Source organism: Tursiops truncatus, chromosome 1 (assembly GCF_011762595.2).
Source record: "Tursiops truncatus isolate mTurTru1 chromosome 1, mTurTru1.mat.Y, whole genome shotgun sequence".
NCBI classification, from domain to species: Eukaryota; Metazoa; Chordata; class Mammalia; order Artiodactyla; family Delphinidae; genus Tursiops; species Tursiops truncatus.
This window is the reverse complement of record NC_047034.1, coordinates 68,683,068-68,698,200: the sequence shown is the minus strand read 5'-3', so window position 1 is coordinate 68,698,200 and position 15,133 is coordinate 68,683,068. Positions and strand designations below refer to the sequence as shown.

The following is a 15,133-nucleotide window of genomic DNA, read 5'->3' as shown; positions in this document are numbered from 1 at the left end:
ATCTCACCTTTGCACTGCCTTCCACTCAGTAGGGTATGCTCTTCCCCAGAGAGCTGCATGAATGTCATGTCTTCGTTCTTTCAGGTCTCTGCTCAAATGCCACTTCAAGATGCCATCCCCAACGGCTTTATCTACAACAGCACCCACACCTCTCCTCACTGCCATCACTACTTCCTTAGCTTACCTTATTTTTCTTTATGGCAATCGTCACGATCATGTGTTTGCTTCTTCTTTGCCTCCCGTAGAAATGTAAGCTCCATGAAGACAGTCTTTGCCTCACTCAGAGCTGCATCCACATTGCCCAGAACAATGTCTGCCACATAGAAGATACTCGGGGCCTTTTGTTAAATGATTGACATTTGGTAAACAAATGAAGCCTTTCACTGTGATCACCTGCATCATATGGAATTAAGGAGGACTTGCAAAATATAGAATCAGAAGACCTACTCTTTTCTAAGAGTAGGCCTACAAGCTGTGTGGCCTTAGAAAGTCACTTGCTTCTGAGCCTCGATTTTCTTATCTGTAAAATAGGAAGAGTAATACCTTCTACTGCCCCATTTTACAAATCACAGGATTGTGGTGGAACTTAATGAGGTCTCATATGGAATTTTATTAATGCTTCTGTCCTTACTGTCAACTCTTCAAGAGCGTGGACCTTTTCTTACTCATCTATTATAGGACTTGGCATAGGCCTGCATTTATAAATAATCACCCAAAGAATAGAGAGCAAAGAAGGTTAAAAATTCCCTTTGTGAAATCACTGAGCTTCAAACATTCATGATCCAAATTATCTTTAAATAGTCACCATAAGTGTCATTTCATTTTATATGGCAGACATAACAATTAGCAAAGTGTCTGAGCAGCTAGAAATATTCCCATTTAGCCTGGTTTTTTTTAGAATAATGAATATGAATGCTGTTTTGACGAAATGAATGGTTCCCCTGGATCAGCGCTGAATAAATGCTTGTGCTATTCTGATGACTCTGATCTAGGCAGAGGACATGTGCTTCCATCAACAGAGAACCAACCCTTGAATGACCCCTCAACACAATGGAAAAAAGAAGTGCTGTGTAACTTAGGGGCAAGAGCCAAACCTCCACTGCGTAGAGCCAGCCAATGTATGACAGGAATGCACAAACACAAAATTGTCAAGCCAGAACTAGACATTTAAAAAACCTGTGCATACATTTTCACGTATAACTACTATCTTCTCAGAGAACCAGACAAGTTTAGAATAAAGTTTATATTAACAGAAGGAATAAAGTTTATATTAACAGGTAGTTAAAACAATTATTTAGAAGGGATAAAGGAATAAAGTTTAGAAGGAATAAAGTTTATATTGACAGGTAGTTAAGACAATTATTTTGCATAAATGCAGGTTCTTTTCCTAAATCCTAGTAAATTGGGAGGAAAAGGCTTAAGCCTAAATTCCAAAATGAGCTCCTTCCTTAAAGGCTTGTAAACAGATATTAAAGCTGGGGAGGTGATAGGGAACGGCTTGTCCTGGGCCAGCATAAGCACTTTGGGTTTATTAACTCATTTAACTCTTACAAACAGTTCTATGAGTATTACATTATCATCCTCATTTCACAGATGGAATACTATTTCATCTAGATAAAAGAATTTTGTTCAAGGTTACACGCTGGGATTTGAACCTAAACTATATGGATCTGTGTTCTCTTATGCTATACTATCAGTATAGGACATGAGTTTTAACTGTATGAATGCACACTGCAGAAGGTACATTGTAGAGCAAGAGAAATTGAACAATAATCATTTGGAAATCATGGTCACATAATTTCCATAGCTTGATTTACAAATAGATGGGCTAACATGTGGTTCAGCAAATTGGCTTCTTAGACCAGGCTATGGAGGGAAAGGGCATTGCAAAGTCAGCAGTAACAAAAAAATTATACAATTTGGTGAGAGGGTTTGATTGTGGGAGGGGGTTATTAAAGGTCTGGAATTATTAAAGAGAAAAGTTTGGGGATGACAGAAACTTGCACAACTGCAAGGGACTGCCCCTCAAGCAAATACCTAAAAGATTAAGGACAAATTGATTGGCAAGACATTTGTTAGAGTGGTGATGAGTTTCATTTATTTTGCCACAATCTTTAGTCATTGCAACTGGGCACTTTAGAAAAATCCAAAACCTAATATAGTGGAAAGAGTATGACATTTAGTAAGGCAAAATTTGCTTCAAATTCTAGCCCTGTCACTTATTTGTGCCTTTGAGCCTCTTTGTTCACCTTTGAAATGGAAATACAAATATCAACTCTAAAGTGTTGCTGTGAAAACAAAATGAAACCGTATGTGGTGGAATAGGTACCCCAACTCATATAGTCATGAAAAGCCAGAACTTATAATCAAGATTTAAAATCAGTTAATCACCTGTTGTTGGAGGAGAGGGGTAGGTGTTAAGAGTCTAAACGTGGGACTTCCCTGGTGGTGCAGTGCTTAAGAATCCGCCTGCCAAATCAGGGGACACGGGTTTGAGCCCTGGTCTGGGAAGATCCCACATGCCACGGAGCAACTAAGCCCGTGCGCCACAACTACTGAGCCTGTGCTCTAGAGCCCGTGAGCCACAACTACTGAGCCCACGTGCCACAACTACTAAAGCCCGTGCGCCTAGAGCCCATGCTCCACAACAGAGAAGCCACAGCAATGAGAAGCCTGCGCACGGCAATGAACACCGAAAACAGCCAAAAATAAATTAATTAATTTTTTTAAAAAAAGAATCTAAACATAGGGAGTTCCCTGGTGGCCTAGTGGTTAGGATTCTGGGCTTTCACTGTCATGGCCAGGGTTCAATCCTTGGCTGGGGAACTGAGATCCCGCAAGCCGTGCAGTGTAGACAAAAAAAAAAAAAAAAAAAAGAATCTAAACATATATAATCTTTTATTTGGAAAACTTATTAGGGATGATTACCACCCTGTATTTTCTTAGGAGGGAGACAGAAAGATTTGCACAAAAAAACTGTTTGTTCAACTTTGATGGAAGGTAAATCCCTTTAGTTCTCACTTTGTTTTAAAGATCAGGGAGGGCTTCCCCGGTGGCGCAGTGGTTGAGAGTCTGCCTGCCGATGCAGGGAACACGAGTTCGTGTCCCAGTCCGGGAAGATCCCATATGCCACAGAGCGGCTGGGCCCGTGCGCCACAACTACTGAGCCTGCGCATCCGGAGCCCGTGCTCCGCAACGGGAGAGGCCACAGCAGTATACCGCAAAAAAAAAAGATCAGGGAAAGTTCCAAACTTCTTAATCATAGATTATTTATAATCTCTTTCTTTCATGGAATCTTTGAGATCCAAGAATGTCTATTCTTTAAACACAAAATAATTGGAGAGATTTGAAAATGGACAGGATGTTAAAATTATATTAGATAACAATATACTAGTTTTGTAAGAAAAGACTTTTTAGGAGATGCACGCTGATGTATTTAGTGCCGAAGTTCAATGCTGTTTGCAACATTGCATGGTTCAGAAAAAAATTATATATAAATAAATAAAAATTATATAAATAAAGCAAACATGGCAAAATGTTAATTGTTGAACTTAGATAGTAGGCATATGGGTAATGTTTAAAATTGTTCATAGTAGAGCATTAGGGGGAAAAGAAACAAACAAGAGGTTGCGTTTAGGGACTGTCCCATGTGAAATTTTCCATTTTTTCCGTTTCCACTCATTGCATAGATGGTTGAGGTAAGGGTGGTTAGAATAGAAAACAGCTGGAGAAATAACAATATATTCAGCCACAAGACAACTAACTAAAAGACAAGTCCTACAAAACTTTTGAAACAATGTTATGTCACTTACAGAGTCATTCAGCTATATAAGTCAGTAACTGAAACAACATGGTTTTAACAAAGAGATTAGCCTTTCCAATGGACCTAATCTAGGGACTTTATCTAGGGATATTTAGGGACCACATTTTGAAGATATTAAGGTAACTACAGAAGAAAATAAGTAATGCAGTCCCTCTGTTTAGAACACAGACCATCTTAAGAACAATGCTTCATATGCTAATAATTAATGCTTATCTGTAAATGGGTATATTGATCTTAAGAGGTGGCATAAGAACAAAAAGAATCATATAGGAAATAAGCCAAAGTGCTACACAATTTTAAAGTGTTATTACAAGATGAATAAAGAAATCAAAGGACTGCAAGTGAAAAGAAGACAAAAAGAGATTTTACAAAACTGGAACACAAAAATAAATGAAAAAAATTAAAAAACCCAAGAGACCAAATGAAATCATTTCTTGAGTTAATTTACTAAATGTCTCACAGCATATAAGCTATAAAATAGTACTCTCTGCATCTTTTTTTTTTTTTTTTTTTTTTTGTAGTACGCGGGCCTCTCACTGTTGTGGCCTCTCCCGCTGCGGGGCACAGGCTCCAGACGCGCAGGCTCAGCGGCCATGGCTCACGGGCCCAGCTGCTCCGCAGCATGTAGGATCTTTCTGGACCGGGGCACGAACCCGCATCCCCTGCATCAGCAGGCAGACTCTCAACCACTGCGCCACCAGGGAAGCCCTCTCTGCATCATTTAAGAAACACCTGCAGTTCTTTGGTAGAGAATTTCTTGGAAGGCAGGATCTGCAGTTCCCTCCAAATATCCCAACAGAACTCCACCGACTTCTAAGAATGTTAAGGGAGTGATCTAAAACATGCAAAATGTTTAACGTCTTATGATGCATTTACAATGTGAACATCTGTGTGATAGAATATTATTCAGCAATTTCAATGTAAGTAGGAAGAGTAAAGCACAACAAAGAATGTTAAAGTAAAAAAATAATAATAATAAGGAAATGAATAAGTAAGTACACTTGTGACTATTAAAAGACTAGTCAGGGGGGCTTCCCTGGTGGCGCAGTGGTTGAGAGTCCGCCTGCCGATGCAGGAGAAACGGGTTCGTGCCCCGGTCTGGGAGGATCTCACATGCCGCGGAGTGGCTGCGCCTGTGAGCCATGGCCGCTGAGGCTGCGCGTCCGGAGGCTGTGCTCCACAACAGGAGAGGCCACAACAGTGAGAGGCCCGCGTACTGCAAAAAAAAAAACAAAAAAATTAGTCAGGGATACCAAAGAGACAATTATAATGAGATGTTGGAATTCTATTTCTGTTTCCATTTTCCCACTAGTTCTACCAGAAAAAAATTTTTTAAATTATCATTATAAAGGAATGAAGGGAAAAGAACGGTAAGAATGCCTTGGCTGGAAGGCCACTAATGAACAATCACATACAAAGAGCCCTTAAGATAATACCTAATGTGGGATATGAATAACGATGTTATAAGCAAGGTCACCGTCCTCAACAATTAATTGTCTCTGCTCTTTTCACCCTAACAGCAATCCATGCAAAGCCACCCATTCATCCCTTCTTTCCAATGGTGGGTCCTAAAAGGTATCCATCTAAGAAGTGCTGCCAGTAATAGCATTCTTAATTGTGACCTGCCTACAGACATCTTATTCTCAGAGGCTTTTTAGGCCTGAACTGACATGAAATATACTACTTCTCTGGAGGTTTTTGTTTTTCTGTTTAACTGTGAAAGAACAATGTTGTTAAATTACTCATCTTTTAATATCAAAATCATAAGCTCACTCACTGCTAATGCATTTTAGAGTGTTAGGGAGTCTCCACCTAGATAGGCTATTTTTTTTAAATTTTTTTTAACTTGCTTGTTTGAAACTCACAAAGCATTTTTTCCTAGAAATATTATAGTAAAAAGGTAAATGGATCTGGCCACCAAAGCCTCATTTCCACAATCTCTCCCTCAATTTCCTGGTCTAAAAGACTAATGGCTATTAGGATGCTTCTTATGCTTTCCAGGAGCCTCCCATGCAGGCCTCCATTCCTATCACGGAATTTTCACGAGTAAGGTATTTGTAAGTTGGGAAATGCCTTATTAACTATTTAAGATTTTACCACCTAAAATCTACTAATCATTTTTACAACACTGATAACATTTGATTAACTTAAACTCTAAGTGAAAAATGTTTTTTAGCAATCAGCAAATTAAAAACAAAGGGCTAAAAGCGAGTTCTAAAATGTCCTTACAGTGTGTGACCTCAAACATATAAAGCAAGATGCTATTTTAAAATATGTTGAAAAGTTTAAAGATGGATGAATTTAAATTTAATCCTTTTTGTAAAAAACCAAACAGCAGTCTATTACCACTGGGACTAAGCACTGAAAAACTAAGTTATAAAACAAGGACATGAAACATGACTACAATTTAAATTCTTTGGATTCTTTATCTTCTAAGCCCCCACTTTTAATACAGAATTAACTTTTCCAACCTAAGCACAGCATCATTATTTAACACTTCATATCTAAAAGCTGTACTTTAGGAACATTTTATGAGTTTTCAGTTATCAAGAAAGCTTCAGAACGAAAAAGTGGGAGTTAAAAGATAAAACAGCTTCAGATAGTACAAAAGATAAGACAGCTTCAGAGAGTACCACAGTATAAATACTGGCTTAGAATTTTATGTTTTTTGACTTTATGTTTCCTCTATTTTCCACGAAAACCTTTTAGCATCTGATAATTTCATCAGCCCTTCTGTTTTTTTTAATTGCTTTTTAATTTAGCCTAATAATTTTTTTTGGCTGCGTTGGGTCTTCACTGGGCGCAGGCTTTCTCTAGTTGCGGTGCGCGGGCTTCTCATTGCGGTGGCTCCTCTTGTTGTGGAGCACAGGCTCTAGGCGCATGGGCTTCGATAGTTGTGGTTCATGGGCTCTAGAGCGCAGGCTCAGTAGTTGTGGCACACGGGCTTAGTTGCTCCGCGGCATGTGGGATCTTCCCGGACCAGGGCTCGAACCCGTGTCCCCTGCATTGGCAGGCGGATTCTTAACCACTGAGCCACCAGGGAAGCCCCAGCTCTTCTGTATTCAAACTAGTAACCTTTACTTCCCATCATGTCCCAGATAAATGAGTCCTGAGATTTCCTAAAGGGCGGACCTCAGTTACTGAGTCCCCTTTATGAGGCAAATATTCATTTAAATTTGTTGGAATAGGGTTTTATGCTCTAAACCGAAGTTTCACTAGAGTGCTTAGGATGTTCAAAAAAATTCTTTCCAAAGCTCTCTTTGGTCCATTCAGAACAATCAGAATGGAAGTTGCAGAAGAACTGGAGCATCTATCAGTCATATTTGGTTCTGTCTGTCAGGGGTTCCTCCTCGTAATGGGAAATGATTTGAATGAGGATGAAACAGTTGATAAGGAGGAAGAACAAACCAGCTAACCAGATAAACAGAAAGGTGTTCTTTCCTTGAAACTCAAGAACATAAGCAGGAGCCAGCCATAAGGCCTGCCCTATGAACCATAACATGAGGAGAACCACAGCTCTTCTCCAAGGCATTCTCACTAGTGGCATCACAAGAGGCAGGAGGCAGAGGTACCAAAGAAAGTACTGGGAGGTGCAGACTTTGTTAAAGGTCACAAAAATAGACGTATGAAGAAAACAACAAAAGGCAAGGTCTCTGTAATAAGCGAAAGACACTGCTGAAAGCAAGATGAATTGTGGCAGGAATGCAGCAATTCCCAGGAAAAAACTCCACTTGCTCTCTGCGGTCAAATACAGCATGTAGAAGTATGGAGAGAAGTTGTGACGGATATCCCGCCTGGTCAGGTGATAAAGGTAGGTGTGCTCCAAAAACTCCCAACCATATTTGTAGTAAAAACCGAAGCTCAGGGCAAAAAACGTGAGTCCAGCAACGGCTACGAAGAGCAGCACAGCCCGATTACACAGCCTCTTCATGAATTCATACAGACGAGCCTGGGAAGAATACCGGGATTGACGGAGACCTTCGTCACTGTCGCGTTCCGGAAGCAAGTGGAGTGCTATGGGAAGGATATAGGTCACCGGATACATCTTCAAATGCACTGCGAAACCATAGAATACAGCGGCACACGCGACGAGCCTTTTTTCTATTAGGTACAGGGTCATAAGCACCAGGGAGGAGACGATTGAGTCCGCATTGCCTCGGCTGGACACCGCCATAGGTAGGGGGTTAAGAAGCCAAAAGACACAGTAACCGCAAGCCTGGCGGCGACCCAGCCCCTTAAGAAGCAGTAGCCGGTATACGAGGTAGGCGGTGAGGAGGTCGAAGCTGACGAAGAGAAACTTTCCAAAGAGTTCATTGAGATAGATGTTGGGAGTGAGGAACCACCCCAGCAGCGGAGTGTAACGGTACGTCGCCCTCAGGTAAGGGGAGCGCCCTTCCGTGACGAAACGCGCGGCGTCGGTGAAGACCTGGTAGTCGATGTCTGTATACCTCACGAGCAGGGTCCGGTCCTGGAAGAGCCCATAGAAAACCAGGGCCACTCGGGCAAGGAAGGCCACACCAAATACCCCGGCGGGGGACACCCACAGGTTCAGGAACCACTCTCCCGAGGGCGTGGTCGGGCTCATGATCTGACTGCACCACAGCAGCTCAGTCCCCAGCTCTAAACTGCCTTGGAAATTCTAACCCTCGCTGCATGCAGTTCCTTGCTTCAGGTTGCCGGCACTACCCCTACCAGCTAGACTGCCAACCGAAACAACTGCGGGACGACAACTTCCGGCAGGAAGGCCCGCCCCCGTCCTGTTTCCGGTCGCACGCAAGGCACTGGGTTCTTAGTGGCCCCAGCGGGAGAATTACCTTCCTTCTGGACAGGCTATCTCGCGTCCTCTCCACCTCCGGCGGGGGCGGGGTTTCCGGTCCGGCGACTTCAGTTTGCCCGGAAGACCGGCGCTGGGAGGTATTTTTACGGAGCCGGGCGAGCGTTACTTGTGGGTGACCCTCTACTTCCCCCGCCTCAACTCTAGTTGATGGAGACTGACCCCTGAAGCGGAACGAGCTTCGAGCTTCATCCCTCAGGCCTGGGCCGGTGACCCGAGAGTGAAAAAAAAATAGGAGTGAAGGAAAAATAAACCTGTGATGGTTTCTCATGCTTTACCTCGCCTGCTCGTGGGTAATACCGGGGGGGCGGGGGGTTTGTGGGCTCCGGGGGGGGGGGGGCCGAGCTAGGATGAATTGAAGGGGGCCCAGACTGTGTGCGATATTTGGGACATACTTGTATTTTGAAATTATTCGTTGTTTATCTAAATTTCAATTTAACTGGGCATCCTGTATTTTATCCCGCAAACCTTGATGGAGGGATGGGAAGGGAGAACAGGAAGCTTCGTAGGGTTCCTAAACTATATCACGCCCTCATGCCTCAGTGTCATTGTACTTGCTATTCTTTCTGTCAACGTTACCTTCCCCTCCGCAGTCACTACGTAACCCTTCAGGCCTCGGCTCAAGTGTTAACTCCTAAAAGTATATCCTGGCTCTCAGCTCACTTTTTCATCATGCACTGCGATATAGATGCCTTTCCGCTAACTGAGGGTAAACGAACAGAGGCCGAAGGGCTCTAAGCTCTAGAAAATCACTCACACAGAAGCCCCTACCCTTCTATGTAAACATAGAGTCCTGTCCATTGACTGCCCTCCCATTGCTCCAAAATTCCCTTTTGGAATGACCATCCCTATATTATAGCATTTGTCAGTGATAACTTTTTTGTTTCATTTTCCTAGTTTTCTGTCAGGGCATTTTGAGTTCTTTGAGAACAGAGATTATCTTATCTTCTGTACCTCAGTATATAACACATTACCAGACACAGGAGACATTCTGTACAAGTTGAATTGATTTTTGAGGTTCCTCTTACCAGGATACCTCTGGAGTGGCATCTTTGGGGTGCTCCCAACTCCCAGTCCTTTCCTCTTTCAAATATCCTTTATCTATTTCAAGTTCTTCCCCCTTCACCCATCCCACTCCAACCATACTCCCATGAATTTCTCACCAAGGACTCTAACCCATTAGCTCTTTCCCTTCTGTTGGCATTTATTGAACTTACAGTCTGCAATTCAGAATTTCATAATTTATTTTAGATTGTATTCATAACCCTTTCAATGAGATTGTAGGGTTTTTGAGGTTAGGGGTTATATCTTATCCTTAATTTTAAAAAATTACTCATAATTTATTGCAGTCTTAGGCACATGGTACATGTTCAGTAACTACTGACTTACTTGATTTTACAGATTGATCCTGCTTCCTAGGGGACGTCTTCTAAACTAGCATCTACTAGAGTAGATGACTCCATCCAGTCTGAATATGCAGCTCCCAGGACTACCCTCCATTCATCCATCATACAATTTACATTCATCCTTTGTATGAACCAAGTTAATCTCACACATTCCATATTCATATTCTGATATCTCTTTGTCTTTATCTGTACCTTGGTATAAGTATATGCCTATGTTGGTAATTACTTTTAACCATTTTTTTTGCAGTACAGTAGCCATATATACAGTGGCAGCAAATCATCATTCAAATAATGATGATGATGATTTCTTTTTTTAAATGCTATTCTCACATGAATCTTAAAGATTCATGTGAGATCTTAAAGATTCATGAAAGCTATAGTTTTTTTTTTTAATTTACTTATTTTATTTTTTAATTTATGGCTGTGTTGGGTCTTTGTTGCGCACAGGCTTTCTCTAGTTGTGGTGAGCGGGGGCTACTCTTCATTGTGGTGCGCGGGCTTCTCACTGCGGTGGCTTCTCTTGTTGCAGAGCAGGGGCTCTAGGCACGAGGGCTTCAGTAGTTGTGGCTCGCGGGCTCTAGAGCGCAGGCTCAGTAGTTGTGGCGCACGGTCTTAGTTGCTCCATGGCATGTGGGATCTTCCTGGACCAGGGCTCGAACGCAGGTCCCCTGCGTTAGCAGGCGGATTCTTAACCACTGCGCCACCAGGGAAGTCCATGATGATGATTTCTAATAGCCAGCTTTGTTGAGAACTTATTTGCAGTGTGTCAGTCACTGTGCTAAATACTTAACCATGTAAGGTAGATACTCCCACCTTCACAAATGAAATCAAGGCTTATGGAGATTAAGTAATTTTCCGAAGTCACATAGTCAACTAGTGGCAGAGCTGGAACTCAAAAGCAGGTCTCTCTGGCCCAGAGTATTCTTAACTTCTGTGTGGCTAACCTGCAAATAAAATGTTGATGATGAATCTAATTTCCCTCTCTGCCTCCTCTCATTGATCTCTTGTTTGAATCTTTCTGATATTTTCTGTCACTGTGATTCTATATATTTATTCTTTTCTTCTGCCAGTGATAGATAAGTGAGGATTAGTCCCAGAAGGTAGAGAATATGGGAGGTAGATGTCAAAGGATTAAGTAAGTGAGGGTTCCTCTGGTTGGGTTGGTTTAGGTAGTATGACAGAAAGGCCTCAGCTAATTTGTCCCTATAGAGCCTAAGTAAATTGGTGAGAGGCACCAAATTTGGGCAAATAAGGAAACAGTAAGCAACTAATCAAAAGAAACGAAGCTTGGATCAAAATGAGATGTAGATAGTGTTTGTGGGACTGAAGAGGGGACGGGAGTCCAGTAAAATTAACTGGATGTGGTGTGCCAACTACTGTTACTATTTCTAGGCGAGACAGAAGTATCACGGGGTCTAAGGACGCCATATTGAGCTTTTTGCATTGGGTGTAGGGGTTCTGTTTTCTCACTTCTCCCTGAAAGGGCTGCATTTTTTCAAATGCTCAACTGCTCATTACCTCTTGAATTATTACTTACAGCCCTTCCCCATTCTCCCTTTCACTGTCTGTCTCTAGGTTTCCATTCTTTTAGAGCCAGTGGCTAGGGAAGGCACACACATGCATACCTCATCCCTAGCATCCTTAGCCAGGACCTTGGCCTTGGTCACTATGCCGTATATGCTGTCATTACCTTTTTAGATCCATTCGCCATCTCTTCTGTCCTGTTCTGTGCATCATCACGCAGTCTCCCTTGCCCTCTGGCTTCTCATTAGAACAAGCCAGTGGCAGGCACTAGCAGATCTTCAGCAGTGGCTGAGTTCCTCTACCTAAGGCCAAGGCTCCTGCTAAAGCTGTAGCCGTCTCCCTTCAGAAACTCTCACCAGGTTTCAATGATGGTCCCTTCAGCTTTAATACCGGTAAAGGCTTCCTACCATTGCAAGTCCCTGGGTGCTTCACAAGCCCTTGTTGGTTTATTCACCCTGCCCACACCTTTGTAAATACTCCCTTCATTAAGTCCTGTCCAGTTAGGCCTTTGAGTGTACCATCTACTTCCTGCTGGCACTGTAATTCAATCACCTTTTTTCTTTTTCTAGATCTTGCTTATATTTCCTGCTTTGTAATTTCTTTTGAATCTATCCCTAATTCTTTTTGGGCTCAGCATCCTGCACCTTAGTCCAGACTTCAACAACTCAATTTGATAACAGTATTGACACCTGTACTCAACTAGGATCTGTGGCAATTACCTTTCCCCTAAGGTTTTGCAAGTCTCTTAACTGGTTTAGTGTCTCATGTCTCTCAGTTCTACTGCCAGATTGTTATTCATAAACAGTACTATAATTAGATGCTTTCCTTTCTCAAACATCTTCAATAGCTCCCAAGCCTGTGGAAAAAAATAATAATTTAGACTGACATTTAATCCCTCCATGACCCTGCCTTTTCAACCTGTTCACCTAGAAAGCCCTCTGTTCTAGGTTTTTTCAATTTAATTTTTATTTTATATTGGGGTATAGTTGATTTACAATGTTGTGTTAGTTTCAGATGTACAGCAAAGTAGTTCAGTTATACATATACATGGATCCATTCTTTTTCAGATTCTTGTCCCATATAGGTTATTACAGAACATTGAGAGAGTTCCCTGTGCTATACAGTAGGTCCTTGTTGATTATAGTCTAATATAATGGTTAGATGGTTAATCTCTTAAATATGCCTTTTGCTTTCTTACTGTGGTACTTTTGCCTGTGCTGTCCCACCTACAAAGAATCCTATTTCTCATCACTTATTTGTATACTATTTGTCTCTCAATGCTAGGCTCAAACCTGAACTCTCTGGACTCTTCCTAAATCTTAACTAGTGGAAATGATCTCTCCCCAAAAACGTTGGTGTTTATTGTCTGTTCTATTTTTTTAAACAGTTAATTTTGTCATGCCTTATGAAATATGTTGTCTAAATCTTTTACGGTTATTTAACCAATATACCACCTCCACTGCATACTAGCTGTGTGAACTGTAGGCAAATTCCTTCCCTCCCTGTTTTCTTCCTTTTCTTCCTTCTACATGTATTGAGCATCATACATGCAGGTGCTGTGCTAAGTGCCCAGCTGTACTGGTGACCCAACACTGACAGGAATCCCAGTTACAGTTACATGGCACTTAAACTCTAGTGAGTGAGGCAGACATTAGTCAAATAAATTCGCAAGTAATATAAACTTGCATCTGTGACAAGTGTAATGAAAGAGGGGTACATGATGCAATCACAGCTTTTAACAGGGTTTGGTCTAAGATGGGCATACTGAGAGTTAACTTGGGAGTTGGCAGGCAGTACAGAGAGCTCCCCAGAAGGAATAGCAGGTATAAAGCCAAAAAAAACCTGTACGTACCTTGCTGGCGTGTGTCATGTCTTCTGTTTCTTTGTCACTTGAATGGTACATTTCATGTAATAGGAACTCAGTTGATTTTTCTTGAATCCTGTGTCAAATGTGTTCTAACCAGACCTCTTAGATTGATACCATCCCTTGCCTAGTGCCTATCCCTGGGGAATGTTTTCCACAGAGATCTCACTGTTTAGAACATGTTGTTAATGGCATATCTGGCCCTAATGTATGCTACTTGTTATTTTATCTTATTTTCTTCACAAGTTGGCAAGTTTCTTCATATGTTATGGGACTCTATATTTCACATATCTCATATATCTCTCATGTCCTATGACTCATCCCTAAAAAACAGTGTTTCCCAAATGTTGTAGATAAGTATTTACTGATGATGGTAAGAGACCCAATTTTCTCCCTCTGTCCTTCCATTTCTGGGGAACAAGAGTCAGTGACCATAGGGGTCTGTTACTTCAATTCAGGGCTGGATATTGATAGCCAGGCCTTTTTCAGGCTATTGATAGATAAGAGTAGAAGAGAAACCCACTTCTTTGAGAACTGGGCCAGGAAATGCCCAGTGATTAAATGAATAGGCATATAGAGGCTTGAGGATATATAAGGAACGACCTGCACTGTAGTGTGGCAGGGAAGTTGGGTGCATGATCACTGGCTGAAAGGGACAGTGCCTGGGTTCCAAAGCAACTTGACTTTCCTGGATTAACCTGAGCCAATTTTCAGATGTCTAGGTCTTAACTTTTTTTGTAATCCTTTAAAAACTGAGTTTAAAAGGTATTTGCTACAGGACTCTGAAGTTAATGGGGGGAGGTGTGAGAAGGGAGTTGGGGGAATGCATGATAGCACCAAAGGGGAAAGGCCTGGCTGTGTGGTCAGAAGCTCTTCCAGCACAGCTCAGTTCCACCCTCCTTTCCCAAAGGTAGGTCAGTGAGTTCAGGGCTTAGTAACAGGATTAGTTTTGTTTTGTTTTGTTTTGAACTTTTTTTTTTTATTATTTTTTTTCTTTGGCTGTGTTGGATCTTCGTTGCTGCGCGAGGGCCTTCTCTAGTTGCGGCAAGCGGGGGCTGCTCTTCATAGCGGTGCGCGGGCTTCTCATTGCGGTGGCTTCTCTTGTTGCGGAGCACGGGCTCTAGGCACGCGGGCTTCAGTAGTTTTGGCACATGGGCTCAGTAGTTGTGGGTCACGGGCTCTAGAGAGCAGGCTCAGTAGTTGTGGTGCACGGGTTTAGCTGCTCCTTGGCATGTGGGATCTTCCTAGACCAGGGATCGAACCCGTGTCCCCCGCATTCGCAGGCGGATTCTCAACCACTGCGCTACCAGGGAAGTCCCCAGGATTAGTTTTGATTTCTAAAAGAAGCTAGAGTGAAGAACAGAGATTCAGCCATTTTATTTAGTAACTTGTTCTGAACAGACAAGAATAAAATAAACCAAAATAACTCACATGTCTTTTTTCCTAGGTACATTTGACCTGGTTTAGTCTTTAATGCAATGAATGGAAAAACCATCCCTAGATATTTCTGCTTCAGTAGAGTTGGCCATTACTGAGCCGGAGCCCAGGCTAACTTTACAGCAAAGGTAGTGTGTTATTTTACAAATAAGCTAGGTTAACTAGCAAGGGTAAAGGACCATGGTAGCAGCCTTGGGAGGGGGCAGTGTCCCTGGCTTGTAGCAATAGTATAACTGGCTTCCTTT

At 42.1% G+C, this 15,133-nt stretch overlaps 2 protein-coding genes across 2 annotated transcripts in view; one reads left to right on the top strand and one right to left on the bottom strand.

The window, feature by feature from the left end:
- Positions 1–6,107: 6,107 nt before the first annotated feature.
- Positions 6,108–8,628, bottom strand: PIGM (phosphatidylinositol glycan anchor biosynthesis class M). Its single transcript, XM_004314279.4, has one exon. It carries the CDS (start codon positions 8,406–8,408, stop codon positions 7,137–7,139), a length of 1,272 nt encoding a protein of 423 aa, XP_004314327.1. The 5' UTR covers positions 8,409–8,628; the 3' UTR covers positions 6,108–7,136.
- KCNJ9 (potassium inwardly rectifying channel subfamily J member 9) overlaps positions 8,081–15,133 on the top strand; it is a 55,725-nt gene continuing 48,672 nt past the window's right edge. The window contains exon 1 of the mRNA XM_033856553.2: positions 8,081–8,201. The gene's annotated coding sequence lies outside the window, so the exon portion shown is untranslated. The remainder of the gene's footprint in view (positions 8,202–15,133) is intronic.

Coding starts and splice junctions, on each gene's coding strand:
- PIGM (XM_004314279.4), bottom strand. CDS start 8,408: ATGAGCCCGACCACGCCCTCGGGAGAGTGGTTCCTGAACCTGTGGGTG.